This window comes from Lithobates pipiens, unplaced genomic scaffold, assembly GCF_037356315.1.
Source record: "Lithobates pipiens isolate NorthernLeopardFrog02 unplaced genomic scaffold, aLitPip1_a1.2 Scaffold_19, whole genome shotgun sequence".
Taxonomy (NCBI): Eukaryota; Metazoa; Chordata; class Amphibia; order Anura; family Ranidae; genus Lithobates; species Lithobates pipiens.
This window is the reverse complement of record NW_027507764.1, coordinates 236,409,943-236,427,395: the sequence shown is the minus strand read 5'-3', so window position 1 is coordinate 236,427,395 and position 17,453 is coordinate 236,409,943. Positions and strand designations below refer to the sequence as shown.

At 42.6% G+C, this 17,453-nt stretch overlaps 1 protein-coding gene across 1 annotated transcript in view; it reads left to right on the top strand.

Annotated features, from left to right (window-relative positions):
- Positions 1-17,453, top strand: part of GLB1 (galactosidase beta 1) — an 80,207-nt gene that overhangs the window by 20,231 nt on the left and 42,523 nt on the right. The window contains exons 7-9 of the mRNA XM_077491800.1: positions 1,909-1,967; positions 7,612-7,733; positions 7,816-7,856. Coding sequence (XP_077347926.1) covers positions 1,909-1,967; positions 7,612-7,733; positions 7,816-7,856 — 222 coding nt within the window. The remainder of the gene's footprint in view (positions 1-1,908; positions 1,968-7,611; positions 7,734-7,815; positions 7,857-17,453) is intronic.

The following is a 17,453-nucleotide window of genomic DNA, read 5'->3' as shown; positions in this document are numbered from 1 at the left end:
AAAGTACCAGTTACTTACCGGTAACTGTCTTTCTGGGAAATCTTCCAGGACGGCAGGCCTACTTCCCGCCCGTTGGAGGAGGGAAAATTCTAGAACACTAGAAGGTGAGTACCTATGAGGAATGATTTCCCTTGTGAACCTGGTTCAGGAGTTACTTCTCTACAAACTGAGGATCAAGGGGAAGGGTGGGGACTTAAAACAGCTGTCGATTGATTGTGTTTCCTGTAGGGAGGAGCCTCTCATCTCTCAGGTGTGCCGTCCTGGAAGATTTCCCAGAAAGACAGTTACCGGTAAGTAACTGGTACTTTTTTGGCCATAATTCTAAAAGATATATTTGGTGCAAAAACAACACTGCACATCACCAAAAGAACACCATACCCACAGTGAAGCATGGGGGTGGCAGTATCATGCTTTGGGGCTGTTTTTCTTTAGCTGGAACAGCTGATGGTCAGACATCTTTCTGTGCCAAACGTGGCTCTTACAATTCCTCCTAACTTTAGATGAATGTTAAAACTAAACTTATGGCAGATAAAGACCCCAATTATTGATGCATTCTTAAATTACTGGGCATTTGCTTTATTCAATTAAATGTATTATTATTCGTTTTTAAGCTCCTGGCCAGCTGTGCTATTCTGATATAAGTGCTGTTTTAGGTTTTATTCACAATGGTATATGGGGTTTTTTTTTTTTTCCCCATACAGAATGCAGGTTGTTGCAGGCAGAGCTAACAAAAAATGCTGCATAAAATATACACCTAAATGACTTGCATTTTAGATGCACATAGTGATTTGACTTGTATATTTCTAATGGGTGTACGCATGTAGACAGGTCTACATGCGTGAAATCTGTATAGCCCTAGACGCAGGTGTATCCTGCTTCTTCTTTTATTTATTTTTTTCTTGTACGCATTGACGCATGTTTTTACCGTATTTATCGGCTTATAACCCAGACTTTTTTCCCCCCTTAAAATCGGGGGGAAATCGTGGGTGTGTGTTATACGCCGATCCCGGAGTGAGCAGAGCCGAGATACACAAAGCCGAAGTACACTCGGCTTTACTCTGCTCCTCTCGCAGTCCCGCCCACCTCCACTGATTGCGAGAGGAGTGAGCGCCGCTGACATACAGAAAGCCAAATGTACTTCAGCTAGTGTCGGCTCCTCTTGCAGCCCCGCCCCTGACTGTGAGCAGAGCCGAGACTAGCCGAAGTACACTCGACTTTCTGTATGTCAGTGGTGCTCGCTCCTCTCGCAATCAGTGGAGGTGGGCGGGACTGCGAAAGGAGCCGAGTGAAGCTGAAGTACGCTTGGCTTTCTGTATCCTGGCTCCGCTCGCTCCTCTCCGTTGGCGCCAAATTTAAAAGGGGGAAATTATCCAAAGAGATTGGCAAGGCTGCAAAGGCACTGGGCAAGGCTGCAGATGGGCACTGGGCAAGGCTACAATGATGGACAAGGCTGCAGATGGACACTGATAAGGCTGCGTTGATGGGGGTTCATTGCAGATAAGATGCACCTGTTGTGAATTCTGCATGATCTCAGAATTGTCTCAAATTGTTGTCAAAGGCAAGTTACTTTTTGTCGGTTACAATAGGCCCCAGGAAACACATCACAACTGGTGTAAAATGAGCTCTCTCTACTACTTACATGAGATCAAGGTTGCCATTTTCATGTTTACAATTTTGAATGAATATCAGTTTTGTGTACAAATGCCTCATTGTGTCTTTAGTCAAAACTGAGGTGCTCTAGCTAAATGTCTAAAAGAACATTCCCTACTTTACAGTGGTATTGGCAGTTTGCTAATGACATTGACTGGTATACTTTAAAAATGCAACTAAATATTCTGCCCTTTTCTCTATTTCAGCAAAAAAATAACCCTTTTTTTTATTCTGATTTTATATTTGTCTCTTCTTCAGGAACTAATGTAACAGAAGCCTTTGCAGTTCAGCGATTTAGCGAACCGAATGGACCATTGGTAAGAATACGTTTGCCTAATCTAATTTACTTGAGTGTAATTTATTACAGATATTCACCCCTCATGTTTAGACACCATCAGCTCCCGTCATGTGACGCTCCCCCTCAAATTCATCCAACAAATTCAGACCTGCTTTTTAACTGAAGCCCCGTTTAAATTGGTGGCCAATGGGTAACTAGTTTGAATTGCCCCTAATACATTGGTGGTCAGCATAGAATCCTCATGTAATGAGGAAAAAGAGGAGGATTGGTCTTTTACACTGACTTCCAATGCCTCCCTACATGATTGATGCACTACATGATTAAGCACTACAGCTAGTGCGAAACATCAGCAAATTTTTCTTTGTTCGATGTGTTTGTTAAGCTGTGATGTGGCTTGGTGGCTTGGTTTTAGCTTGTTGCACTAAATACTGTGAATATATATCTATAGGCACCTAAATGAGTATCTTTAGGTAAAACATTTTTTTTTTTTTTATATATATATATATATATATTTATTGCCACCAGTGTCTCCATTGGGGAGATTCAACCCTTTTTTGCACTGGTGACTGTGGTCTTCAAAAAAAAGAAATCCCAAATTTTAGAGTTGTCCCCAGAACAAGTGGTAAGGGGATTCTTCCACTGACCACACTTTTTTCGTGGGACAACTGTCTAGGGTGCAAAATCCCCTCACTTTGGGAGATTTAACCTTATTTTTTTTATTGCATCTCTGAGACAGGACCTGAAGGGAAATGTCCCTTTTTATGACACACAAACTGCATAAAAATAACCAGGCAGGTGTTTTATTCCTTCCTTTATCAATTGAAAAAGTTTTGGCTTTACATACATTTCAGTGTAGAAAGGTTTATAAACTTTATTTTTTTTCACGAGTTGTGAAAATGATAAATATTAACCAAAAATGGATCCCAGTAAAAAGAAATATAAACAGCTATATACAGTTTTGCAGATTTGATGTTTTTGAAGAAGAATTCCAGGTATGGATAGTTTTACATAGTTGCATCGGTCCATCTATGCATAAACTATACTGGTGGGATCCCATTGAAAGCTGGAAATCATTGAATTAGATTCTGCCACTACAGAGAGCTTCAGTAGCTTCTGTGTCCTGTGCCGATAAGCCTCCTTCTGCATCTTGAACACAGGAGGTTCGCTGCTCAACACAGGTGCCATTTCGAGATTGTTCTGCCTTTTCTCAAAGATTGGAAAATGTTCTATGATTGGAAGAGGTAGAGATGTGGTAGAGATGTGGCGCGGCAATGTCACGTTTAGTAGATGACCTTGTCTTTAAGACCCCTTTCACACCACAACACCCATGGCGTCGGTGGTAAAATGCCGCTATTTTTAGCGGTGTATTTACAGCCGGGGTGCTAGCGGGGCGCTTTTACCCTCGCTAGCGGGCGAGAAAGGGGTAAAACCGCCAGCAATAGCGGTGTTTTGCCGGCGATATTACAGCGCTGCCCCATTGATTTCAATGGGGAGCAGTGGTGGAGGAGCGGTAAACACACTGCTCCTTCACCGCTCCAAAGAAGCTGCTGGCCGGACTTTTCTCTGACGTCCTGCCAGCGCACCACTGTAGTGTGAAAGCCCTCGGGCTTTCACACTACAGACAATGGTGCAGCTTTTTTATGGCAGATTGCAGGCGCTTTTTCTAACGCTATAGCGCCTGCAAAACGCCCTGGTATGAAAGGGGTCTAAGCAGTTAACTCAAGCTCATCAATATCTCTTCCTTTCTAGAGGATTGATTTGATTTGATTTTTTTTTTTTTTTTTTTTTTTTTTTTTTTTTTGGAAATGCACAGGTAAGAATGCTTTCTTAAAAAGATACAAGCATGTCATAATCCTTATACTACTGGATATGGCATCTCACCAGAGAGCATAACTAAAGACCTCTATTTCTCCTTTTTGACGATTTAAACTTTACTTACAACATGAGGTCAGAGATATTTAGTGATTTGTGAAACAATGCATTTGATTTAACCACTTCAAGACTAAGCCTATTTTTGACACTTGTTTACAAGTTAAAATTTATATTTGTTTGCTAGAAAATTACTTCGAACCCCCAAACATATTTTTTTTAGCAGAGACCCTAGAGAGTAAAATGGCAGTCCTTGCAATATTTTATGTCACACTGTATTTGCACAGCTGTCTAAAAAAAAAAAAAAAAAAAAAGAAAAATTCAATGAATAAAAAAAAACCAGTAAATTTAGCCCAATTTTTTTTCTTTAATTTGAAAGATAATGTTACACTGAGTAAATGGATACCTAACATGTCATGCTTTAAAATTGTGCACAATCGTGGAATGGCTTCCGGGGTTTGTTTTTAAAGCTTTAATTGAAGTTAGAAACTGATTCACTACCATGCACAGCTGCATCAGATTTTACACTCTCCAGGTTTTGTAAATCTACCCCAGTGTGGTCAGTTTTTAATAGGAAAGCAGAGGGACTGGCAGGAACGCCAGGGATTTCATACAAAAGAAGCGCTACGAAGAGAACAGGATACTTTTTCATACAAGTACAGCAGGCACTCATCAGGGATATTAAATGTTTGATTTACATACTCTTTTTTTTTTTTAAAGTCTCAATGGACTGGAGGGCAGCTGCGGGCATAATCCGGGACCCGCCATGGGGACAGCCGGCAGCGTCCAGGGCTTTCTCACACTCTACTGGTGATGGATCTACAGGCAGGCAGAATGAGAAAGGGGCAGGCTGCAATGCGTTTCCAAGGCCCCGCTGCCTCCATCGTGCTAAGCTGCCCCGCACACGGAAAAGAACATTTATATGGTCACAGGGATGGAAAAAGAACCAAACAAGAATGGGCAGAGGCAACTATGCCAGTGGCCAATTGGAGACAAAGATAGGTGGATCCTGATGTTCTGTTATTTAGAGTACTAATGGGCAGTATGAGAGCTGAGGGGGCAGGATTGGTCATGAAGATGAGCCAATTATACATATACAAAGGCGGAGCTGGCAGTAGGATCACTGACTAAGCCAAATCTGATCGTACGCAGCACAGAATACAGTCTGCGATCTGATAATTGGCAGGATGGGAGACAAAAAACCGCTATAAGATGTAGGATGTCCTCTCCAGTCCAGTGAGAAAGCTTAATTGGAACAACAACAAAAATAATGGCTGCAACAATAAAATATTTGCCAGCATCAATAAAAATGAAAAAATATTTGTGTTTGCTATACATCAAATGTACATTAAGCACAAACCATATATATTATAAAGTCTTGGTTCATAATTTACGTGTAAACCTAAATTGAAAAGTTATATTTACATATATACATATGTATGAATATGTGTGTGAAGACTTTTTTAAAAACTGTAATTAAAAGAATCAAAATATACAGATGCAAGAAATGCATGTAAAACGCATCCATACTTAGACTGTAACCACATAAACCAGCAATAACGATCCTAAATAATTAAAATAATATTCTGCCCTCAATGTATCATAAAATCAAAGGAGGTGAGGGCTCGGAAACGCGTTGCGGCCTGCCCCCCCCGTCTCGTTCTGCTTTCCTTTAGATCTATCACCAGTGGTGTGTGTGAGGGCCTAGGATGCCCACGGATTTCCTCACTGCGACTCCTGGCTTGGGCCCACAGCTGCCCTCCAGTTCATCGAACGCTACCTCCCAGCCCTGGCTATTTGATTGTTAGTGAATCTCTGACTCTCCTGCTATTTTGTTATTGCGTGATTCTGACTGTTATTTGTCAAAATTGTATGTGACTTTATCTGTCTCCATGTTCAACTCTGCTGGTACTGTACAATGTACAGTTTTAGAAGCAACAGCAGTTGCCTGTTAGGAAAGCCTGAATTATTTTGCATTTTGAACTAATGTGTAACATAGATGAGGGAAATAAATGACCAGAACTGCCTTTTTAGCTGCCTTAAAACTATAACCATAAAGAGTATCTATAGTCAAAGGTGTTGTTTTTTTATTTTATTTATTTATTTATTTTTTATCCTTGGGTAGAAAGGGAAATGATGAGAACACCTGTTGGTACTGGTCTTCGGGGCTCTGTTAGAGAGATTTTCTCTTTATTTGCTGTCCCTCAGACAATATTTTCATCTGATAGACAGTGACAGAAACTGGCCAACAGCAACACAGAAGTAATGTTTGTTTTAAGTGAAGTAGGGAAATGCTAGAACCTCCATCAGCTTTTTATTGTCATTGGTTTCCCTGTTGCAGATTTTCTCTCACTTCCTGTCTAGTTGTCCCCAGAACAGAAAATATGTTTAACAGAAACTCTGTCAGCAGCAAAACCTGACAGGTATTCTAACCCTTTCCCACTCTTGGGGTCCATGCACACAAGCTTAAAAACCACTGCTTCTATAGGAGTTTAGATTGTGTCTATGCAAAAAAAAAAGCCCTCTGTGTGTGGTTTGTTTGTTTGTTTGTTTTTTTTTTATTGCCAAAAAAACTGGCACTTTTTTTAAGCCCAGTGTGCATGGAGCCTTATTCATGGCAAATGATACATTTAAACAACACTACATCCTAATACGTGTGTGTCAGCAATCTTTGAAACTACCACTTGTGTGAAACAAGAAGGATTAGTCATATGACTTCCCATTTTTGCATGATACTTTATCTTCTTGTGTCATGTGCTTTGATCTAGTTATGAGATGAGGAAATGGCAAAAAGTGTACAAAGACAAATTTTGGAGCTCACTGAAGTCACTGTCATATTTGTGGAACTAGCTATCTATTGTACGTACAGTTTGAGATCATACACGCATTGTACATTAACTGGTAGGAAAAAGCCATTTGTAACTGGGTAGACTATGGCAGTAAAATAATTCATGTGATCAGTAATGCAAAAATATGCGGTGGCATTAAAAAGATGCCACGCTGGAATAAGGGGGCCTTTCTATGCAGAAAGAGAAAATATTCATTGCACCAGTATACCATAACTTGCAGCCTTGAAGATATCCTTGGTGCATGAATTTATGCTGTGTTAAATTCTGAGATGTTGTACATGCTAATGCTTCTGCATGAAAATAAGGTTTGTCAGACCACACAACACTTTCCAATCTCTAGATGTCTGGTTAGGTGACCCCATGCCTCCAGTATCTTAATTTTTCAGTTCTTATAGATAAATTCTAAGTGGATAAAAATTCTCTATTTATACCCTGGACTTAACACCAACCCAATATCTTCTGCACCATACATCTCTTCCCAAACAACAATACTTTGTAACTGGCCATAAATATGACCAGTGCCAAATAAACACCTACAAACTTGAGGTCAGGTTTTTATACATCTTCTAGCCTACCGTTCCTTCCTTCTGTACCACATACACCACTCGCTTCCTATTCTGTAACAGACTCTACCACCAGACTTCACCCTTCCTTCCCCCCTCCTTCCCCCCCCTCCTTCCCCTTCCTTTCCCCCTCCTTCCCCCCCCTCCTTCCCCTTCCTTTCCCCTTCCTTCCCCCCCTTCCTTTCCCCTTCCTTCCCGCCTCCTTCCCCTTCCTTGCCTCTCGCCCCACCCCCCTGTTTTGCTCCCCTCCTTCCCTTTCTTTTCTTAACTCCCTCACCCTTTTCTGTGCTTGTCAATGTAACAGATGCAAACAATAGTAGTCTTCAAATATAAAAAAAAAGGAAAATTATATAAAATCTCATTTTTTTTTTCTGTTTTATAGATAAACTCCGAATTTTATACTGGTTGGCTGGATCACTGGGGAGAACCACATTCTGTTGTGGCAACAGATCGCATAGTCAAAACATTAACTGAAATTCTTGATCATGGAGCAAATGTCAATATGTGAGTTGGACTAAGAAACAACAATAATGTATGTGCACTACAGTTTATTTGAAATTTAAATACTTTCTTCTTTGTCCATCAGGTATATGTTTATAGGTGGAACCAATTTTGGCTACTGGAATGGTAAAGCTTTTTCAAAATTGTGCTAAAATATTTGTCTTGTTTTGGGAACATAAAGCAAGTGTTTTGAATTGTTCTATAATAGTTGCAATTGTTGTAAATTGCGAGTAATGGGATATAAATTGGTTAGGCAGGTAGACAGAAGTTTTGTATCATTCATGTCAGTACATATTGTTTGGGCCGTGCAATTGTTTTTGCTCATGTCATTAAGATCTATTCAATAAATGGAATGGGGCCTTGTATACAGAAACTTTTAATGGGCCCAGTTCTGGTACCCAAGAGATGAGATTTATAGACATTAGCTAGACAGATGAAAAGTAAGTAAAGGGGAAAATCAATTTTGTTTATAACATGACATGTCCATTAACCACTTGCTTACTGGGCACTTAAACCCCCCTCAGTCCCAGACCAATTTTCAGCTTTCAGTGCTCTCACATTTTGAATGACAATTACTCAGTCATGCAACACTGTAACCAAATGATTTTTTTGTCCTTTTCTTCATACCAATAGAGCTTTCTTTTGGTGGTATTTGATCACCTCTCGTTTTTTTTATTTTCTGCGCTATAAATGAAAAAAGACCGAATTTTTTTTTTTTTTTAAATGAATTTTTCTTAGTTTCTGTGACAAAATTTAGCAAATTAGCAATTTTTCTTCATAAATTTTGGCCACAATTTATACTACTACACATCTTTGGTAAAAATAACCCAAATTTTTGCATATTATATGAACTGTGTGAAATTTATAGAGTCTACAAGCTATGGTGCAAATCATAAAGATTTGCAAAAAAAGATCACATCTGATGTACTAAGGCCTATCTCCATTCTTGAGACCCTAACAAGCCAGGAAAGTACAAATGCCCCCCAAATGACCCCTTTTTGGAAAGTAGACATTCCAATGTATTTAGTAAGAGGCATGGTGAGTTATTTTAAGTTGTCATTTTTTTTCCCACAATTCTTTGCAAAATTACGAATTTTTTTTTTTTCACAAAATTTTCATTGTAATAGCTTATTTCTTCCACACGGAATGTGCATACCACAAATAACACCCCAAAATACATACTCCTACTCCTCCTGAGTATAACGATACCACATGTGTGAGACTTTTTACACAGCCTGACCACATACAGAGGCCTAATTTTGAAGTACCACCTTCAGGCATTCTAGGAGCATAAATTACACATTTCATTTCTCAACCACCTATTACAGTTTTGAAGGCCCTGGAACACCAGGGCAATGGAAACGTCCAGAAAATGACCCCATTTTGGAAAGCTAACACCCCAACGTATAATCTGAGGCATAATGAGTCTTTTCAATGGTTCATTTTTTTCCAGAAGTTTTCGGAAAATGTGGAAAAAAATGAAAACGCATTTTGTTTTTACACAAAGTTGTCCGTTTATAAGATATTTCCAACGCATAGCATTTACATAGCAAAAATAACACCCCAAAATACATTCTACTACTCCTCCTGAGTATGGCAATACCACATGTGTGAGACGTTTACACAGCCTGGCCACATACAGAGGCGCAACATGCAAGAAACACCGTCGGCGTTCCAGGGACACATAGCCTGCACATACCAAGAATTACACCCCCAAATACATTATGCTGAGCAAAGGGTAAAGAAAAGATTACCTGTGGTTTTAGAAGCGCAGTTGTCCACAGGAGGATATCACTGGTCCAGGCAGCAGGCAGGGACTTGGTCAGCAACAGCGAACACAGTTTTTCAGGCAGCAGGCAGGGATACTGTCCATATTACAGTCCAGGGTCAGTGCAGAGATGTCAGCAGTGCCAAAAATATTGGTCCTGGTAGTAGGCAGGTCCTTGTGGTGTGGTCAGTGCGGCATGACGGCAGTAATTCCTACAGGCAGCAGACAGAAGTAGAGCCTCGTTCAGGACAGAATGGGGATAGGGGTAGAGGCTTCTCCCTCCCAAATCTCTTTGAAGCCTCCGAGTCTCCAGACCCTAATCTAGGAATAAGAAAACAAAGAAAATTGTTTTCTTCTTCCAGAAAAACTATACTGAAGCCCCTCACATATGTGAGACCCCGTGTTGAATCCTACTAGTCCAGTTGCAGAATACAAGATCAGTCCAAGAGGCAGGCAAATATCGTGGTCAAACAGTCCAAGGTCAGTTCCAGATCAGGCAGAGATATGTACAGAATCGTTAGACAGAAGCATGGTCGAATAACAGTCCAGGGTCCGTTCCAGATCAGGCAGCGGTATGTACAGAATCGGCAGGCATAAGAGTGGTCAAATAACAAGCCAGGGTCAGTTACAGAGCAGGCAGTGGCATAAGGGGTGTGAAGGTGTATGAAGGCAGGAACTGAGGATTATGTTTACCATACTTCACTAAAAATTTATTAAGGTATGGTAACGCCGAAAAAAGTCGCCTATGCAGAGGCCTGGTTGGGAAGGACATTGTGCACAATAATAAGATGTGTCTCTTCTGACTCCTGCTCTGGTACACACCTTACATCTTTTTTGACGTCTTTGGCCTGTTGGTTTGGGGGGGATTTTATCGGGAAAGTGGCGCTCGGAGAGTCGACTAACAACGTCTGATCGGATATTTTCTGGTGGGCCGTTTGGGAAAATAAGGGCAGTGAAAACTTCCTCCTGGTAGCCAAAGAAACGTTTGGGGTTTTGGGTGGAGTTGCGGTAAATGACATAGGAATTGTAAATGGCCAATTGGAAAAAATAAATTGCTACTTTTTTGTACCAATGGTATGTCCGTCTTGTGACAAGATATGGTTCCATCGTTTGGTCGTTGAAGTCGACTCCCCCCATGAACAAATAGTATTCGGAAATGCATTTGGGTTTCTTTACGGGGCCATTCCTTCTGGGGATTTCCACGAAGGTATCGTTGTGGATAGAAGACAACATATACACATCCCTTCTGTCCCTCCACTTCACTGCCAGAACCTCCTTGTTTCTCAGACTTGCGGTTTCTCCTTTTCGCAGCTTCTTATTCACAAGACTTTGAGGAAAGCCCTTCCGATTCCTTTTTTACGGTGCCACATGCTGGCGTCTTCTTCCGGTAAAGGTTGTGGCACAGGGGCCGAGATGTGTTGAAGTTATCTACATACAGGTGGTAGCCTTTATCCAATAGGGGGTATATGAGGTCCCAAACAATTTTTCCGCTGGATCCCAAGTAGTCCGGACAATTAGGGGGCTGCAGCTGGGTGTCCTTCCCTTCATACACCATGAATGAATATGTGTACCCTGTGGCTCGGTCGCATAATTTGTAGACCTTCACCCCATAGCGGGCCCTTTTGCTGGGCATAAAGTGCTTCATTCTAAGCCTGCCACTAAATTTAATAAGGGACTCATCCACACATATGTGTTGGTCCGGGGTAAACAATTTGGGGAATGTTTCTGAAAAATAATTCAGTATTGGTCGAATTTTGTAAAGCCGGTCATAATTTGGATCATTTCGTGGAAGGCACTGGGAATTGTCGCTGAAATGTAAGAACCTCAGGATTATCTGATACCTGGTTCTGGGCATTACCGCGGAGAAGAGCGGTGAGTGGTGGAGGGGGTGGGTTGACCAGTAGGTACGTAATTGATTTTTTTTGTTGAGTCCCATATTAAATGTGAGGCCTAAAAAAACCTTGAACTCCTCCACCGTTAGGTCTCTCCATTCGTAGGGATGGGCATAACAAGAGGTCGGATTTTGCAAAATAAATTGTTGTGCATACAGGTTGCACTGGGCCACAATTGACAACAACATATCCTCCGTAAAAATTAAATTAAAAAAATCTATTGGGGAAAAATTTTCCGTGTCCACCTGGACTCCTGGTCACGGGCAGTGAAAGGGGGAACATTGGCCTCTCCTGAATTAGGAGGAAGCCACAAGGGGTTCTGAAGGGCATAGGGAAGGCCGGCATGGCTCCTAAGCCTTTGGGGCTGAGATGACACCCCACTGGTACTTGGCCTTTCTTGCCGGGGCACTGCGGTGCTGGTGGACGGCACTGCGGTGCTGGTGGATGGCACTGCCTCACTAGAACGCCGTAGTTTGATGGGCCGGATATCTTCCTCCTCGGATTCAGTCAGTGTTTCACTGCTGAGGACTGGCTCATAATTTATGTCGGCTTCAGAATCCAAATCTGAAAAGGAATCTGAAGAGGAGAGCTCCCCGTTGCTCTCGTCGGCCGTGGATATAATTTGGTACGCCGCCTCAGCGGAAAAGACTCGTTTAGCCATGGTAGCACTGATGGGCACTGATGAGGTGGCACAGATGTGCACTGATGAGGTGGCACAGATGTGTACTGTTGAAGCAGCACAGAGGTGGCACAGATGGGCACTGATGAGTCGTCACAGATGTGCACTGATTATACAGATGGGCGCTTTTGAGGTGGCACAGATGGGCGCTTTTGAGGTGGTACAGATGGGCGCTTTTGAGGTGGCACAGATGGGCGCTTTTGAGGTGGCACAAATGGGCACTGATGGGTCGGCACAGATGTGCACTGATTTATTGCACAGATGTGCAGATTTATTGCACGGATGTGCACTGCTGAGGCGGCAGATGTCCACTGCTGAGGCGGCAGATGTGCACTGCTGAGGCGGCAGATGTGCACTGCTGAGGCGGCAGATGGGCACTGCTGAGTCGGCACAGATGGGCACTGCTGAGTCGGCACAGATGGGCACTGCTGAGTCGGCACAGATGGGCACTGCTGAGTCGGCAGATGGGCACTGCTGAGTCGGCACAGATGTGCACTGATTTATTGCACAGCTGTGCAGATTTATTGCAGATGTGCACTGATGAGGCAGCAGATGGGCACAGATGGGCACTGCTGAGGCGGCAGAGATGGGCACTGCTGAGGCGGCACAGATGGGCACTGCTGAGGCGGCACAGATGGGCACTGCTGAGGCGGCACAGATGGGCACTGCTGAGTCGGCACAGATGGGCACTGCTGAGTCGGCACAGATGGGCACTGCTGAGTCGGCACAGATGGGCACTGATTTATTGCACAGCTGTGCAGATTTATTGCAGATGTGCACTGCTGAGGCAGCAGATGGGCACAGATGGGCACTGCTGAGGCGGCACAGATGGGCACTGCTGAGGCGGCACAGATGGGCACTGGCGGTACACAGGTGGGCACTGGCAGGGTAGATCTGGGCACTGGCAGGGTAGATCTGGGCACTGGCAGGGTAAATATGGGCACAGATGGCAGAAACAACTTTTTTTTTTTTTTGTTCACTTACAGTATCTCTCTCCTCACACGCTATCGCTGTGTGAGGAGACAGATTCGGCAATGGGTGATGATCTCATTTGTTTACATTTGAGATCATCACCCATTGGAGGCGGCGATCGCGCTGTAAACGGCCGCTGTGATTGGCCGTTTACAGCGATCTGTGATTGGCTGTGTCCAGGGGACACGGCCAACACAGATTTTCCCCCGATGCGCGCTCCCGGGAGCGTGCGGGGAGCTCTTAAAGGGGACGACGTCAATAGACATAGTCCCGGAAATTGACATCTGCGCTGTAGCCGTCATTTGACTATAGCGCGGATCTCAAGTGGTTAATCGGTTCAAGTTGCAGGTTACAACCTAAGGCCTCATTCACACTTATTAATGGGGCCGTTTTGGATTGGGTGCAGGTGATCCAGTGGTGGTTCCCTGCAGTTGGCTGCGGGCAGGTGAAAACAATGGAGCGATTATCTGCGAATGATCAGCCCGACGCGCTGGGCCTCTGATATCTAATCACAAATGGCCCTATTTGCAAGTGCACTGCTTACGCTGGAGATGTTTTGTCTTGCATAAGGCTGTGCCTAGGATTGCAACCTCCAACTTGTTATAGGATTCCCTGTATGCAGCAGTTAACAGTTTAAAATGATAGCTCACTAATGCTTTCTTTTCTTGTGCAGATCGATCAGTGTTGTACCTGCCTACTGTTAATATTCTAAAGACTGCCCATTTTGGGTGGACTCGCATTCCTAGTCTTGATGGGAATGCTATCCATAGTTACGTAGTAGGTGAGGTTGAAAAAAGTCCATCAAGTCCAACCTATGTGTGTGACTTTCACAGTATTACATACATAATCGATTAGTTGCCCGATTTTATTGTTTTGATTAATCGGTTAATAACCTTTAAAAAAAAGTGTGGTGTATAATTTAGTTAATATGTAACGTTAAAAAAAAAAAAAAAAAAAAAAGCAATTTTATTCTTAAATATCTCTATGCAGTGGTAAATATAAATAACCAACTATATGGTTAGAGAGCAAAATCTCGAATCCACTCTGAGAACAACAGTCAGAAGAGATATACTGTATATACTATTAGAGGAGATCTTCCCACAAAATTATTTTTTTTTAATTTTAAGAATACTTTTTCAATTTTCTAATCGTTAGTGGGGTCAAATTGATGTTCATTTTCAACCACAGTGATGGGAAAATTTGGAATTAGAAAACTGCTTGGTGAAAGGAATTTTCAGACAGTGTATGTGGTTTTCGTTCAGAAATTATATTCATTTTAAAAACAGAATGTTAAAAACAAGTGAAAATTTCAAAACCTTCTTTCAGCGAATGTACAAAGAATTTTTCCTCTGAAAATTGATCCGTGTGGCCAGCATAAGGCTGGTTCTGCAGTGCTTTTTGCTGTTCGCTTTGATTTTTGCGCATGTGATTTTGCTGTCATTTGAGTTTTTGCATTTTTTTTGGCCAATTTGTTGTTGGACAGATTAAAAAACACAAATTGCTGCAAAACCCATTATATGCATTTCTGCAGCTTCTCCATTGAAGTACATTGAATCAAAAAAGCATTGTTTTACGTTAAAAAATAGTCCCTGACCGTTTCCAAATACACAACAGAGGCTGGAAAAAGCATAGATGTGAACGTGTCCCATGTAAATGAACTGTAGTGTTTCTGCAAAAAGCACCAAAAAACACATAGATGTGAACCAGTTCTAAGACGTTTAGAGGGGTTAAAAAAACCTAAAAGTAGCCCTTTATACTACAACAAAAAGCAGATAATCACTACTGTAAGGAGTTAATTTTTTATTTTATTTTTTCACTGTAGAACTGTGAAAGTGGTATTTACAGTAGCGATTATTTGCTATTTTTGTACTATAAAGGTCTCATTTTCGTTTTTTTTTAAACCCCATTATATTACTGGCCGATTAATCGATTATGAAAATAGTAATCGATTAATTTCATAATCGATTCGTTGTCGATTAATCAATTAGTTGTTTCAGCCATAATTACATTGTATATCCCTGTATGTTGTGGTCATTCAGGTGCCTATCAAAAATTTTTTTTTAAATTATTGATCCTCCCCGCTGAAACCACTGCCTGTGGAAGAGAATTCCATATCCTTACCGCTCTTACAGTTAACCCTCTATGCAGTTTAACCACTTGCTTACTGGGCACTTAAACCCCCCTCAGTCCCAGACCAATTTTCAGCTTTCAGTGCTCTCACATTTTGAATGACAATTACTCAGTCATGCAACACTGTAACCAAATGATTTTTTTGTCCTTTTCTTCATACCAATAGAGCTTTCTTTTGGTGGTATTTGATCACCTCTCGGTTTTTTATTTTCTGCGCTATAAATGAAAAAAGACCGAAAATTTTGAAAAAAAATGAATTTTTCTTAGTTTCTGTGACAAAATTTAGCAAATTAGCAATTTTTCTTCATAAATTTTGGCCACAATTTATACTACTACACATCTTTGGTAAAAATAACCCAAATTTTTGCATATTATATGATCTGTGTGAAATTTATAGAGTCTACAAGCTATGGTGCAAATCATAAAGATTTGCAAAAAAAGATCACATCTGATGTACTAAGGCCTATCTCCATTCTTGAGACCCTAACAAGCCAGGAAAGTACAAATGCCCCCCAAATGACCCCTTTTTGGAAAGTAGACATTCCAATGTATTTAGTAAGAGGCATGGTTAGTTATTTTAAGTTGTCATTTTTTCCCATAATTCTTTGCAAAATTACGATTTTTTTTTTTTTTTTTTTTTTTTTCACAAAATTTTCATTGTAATAGCTTATTTCTCCCACACGGAATGTGCATACCACAAATAACACCCCAAAATACGTTCTACTACTCCTCCTGAGTATAACGATACCAAATGTGTGAGACTTTTACACAGCCTGACCACATACAGAGGCCTAATTTTGAAGTAGCACCTTCAGGCATTCTAGGAGCATAAATTACACATTTCATTTCTCAACCACCTATTACTGCTGCTGAGGCGGCACAGATGGGCACTGCTGAGGCGGCAGATGGGCACTGATGGGTCGGCACAGATGTGCACTGATTTATTGCACGGATGTGCACTGATTTATTGCACGGATGTGCACTGCTGAGGTGGCAGATGGGCACTGCTGAGGCGGCAGATGGGCACTGCTGAGGCGGCAGATGGGCACTGCTGAGGCGGCAGATGGGCACTGCTGAGGCGGCAGAGATGGGCACTGCTGAATCGGCACAGATGGGCACTGCTGAGTCGGCAGATGGGCACTGATAGGTCGGCACAGATGTGCACTGATCTATTGCACGGATGTGCACTGATAAGGCAGCAGATGGGCACAGATGGGCACTGCTTAGGCGGCACAGATGGGCACTGCTTAGGCGGCACAGATGGGCACTGCTTAGGCGGCACAGATGGGCACTGCTTAGGCGGCACAGATGGGCACTGCTTAGGCGGCACAGATGGGCACAGATGGGCACCGATGGGTACAGATGGGCACTGGCGGGCACTGGCGGGCACTGGTGGTGCACAGATGGAGTACTGGCGGTGCACAGGTGGGCACTGGCGGTGCACAGGTGGGCACAGGTGGGCACAGGTGGGCACTGGCGGTGCACAGGTGGGCACAGGTGGGCACAGGTGGGCACAGGTGGGCACAGGTGGGCACAGGTGGGCACTGGCAGGGTAGATCTGAGCACTGGCAGGGCACTGGCAGGGTAGATATGGGCACTGGCAGGGTAGATCTGGGCACAGGTGGGTTTTTTTATCACTTTACTGTCTTTTTTAACTCACAAGCACCTTCGGTCTCCTCACACGCTATCGCTGTGTGAGGAGACACGTTCGGCAATGGGTGATGATCTCATTTGTTTACATTTGAGATCATCACCCATTGGAGGAGGCGATCGCGCTGTAAACGGCCGCTGTGATTGGCCGTTTACAGCGATCTGTGATTGGCTGTGTCCAGCGGACACGGCCAACACAGATTTTCCCCGATGCGCGCTCCCGGGAGCGCGCGGGGAACTCTTAAAGGGGACTACGTCAATAGACGTAGTCCCGGAAATTGAGATCCGCGCTATACACGTCATTTTACTATAGCGCGGATCTCAAGTGGTTAAGGTTAAACCACTTTTCTAATTTTAGCAAATGGCCACGTGTCTTATTAAATTCCCTTTTGTGGGAAAAGCTTTATCCCTATTGTGGGGTCAGCAGTACGCTATTTGTACTTTGAAACCATATGCCCTCTCAGCGTCACTTCTCCAGAGAGAATAAGTTCAGTGCTTGTAATCTTTCCTCATAACTAAGGTCCTCCAGTCCCTTTTATTAGTTTTGTTGCCCTTCTCTGAACCCTCTCCAGTTCCAGCACATCCTTCCTGAGGAGTTAATCCCCTTTTTAATACATGCCAATATTCTGTTT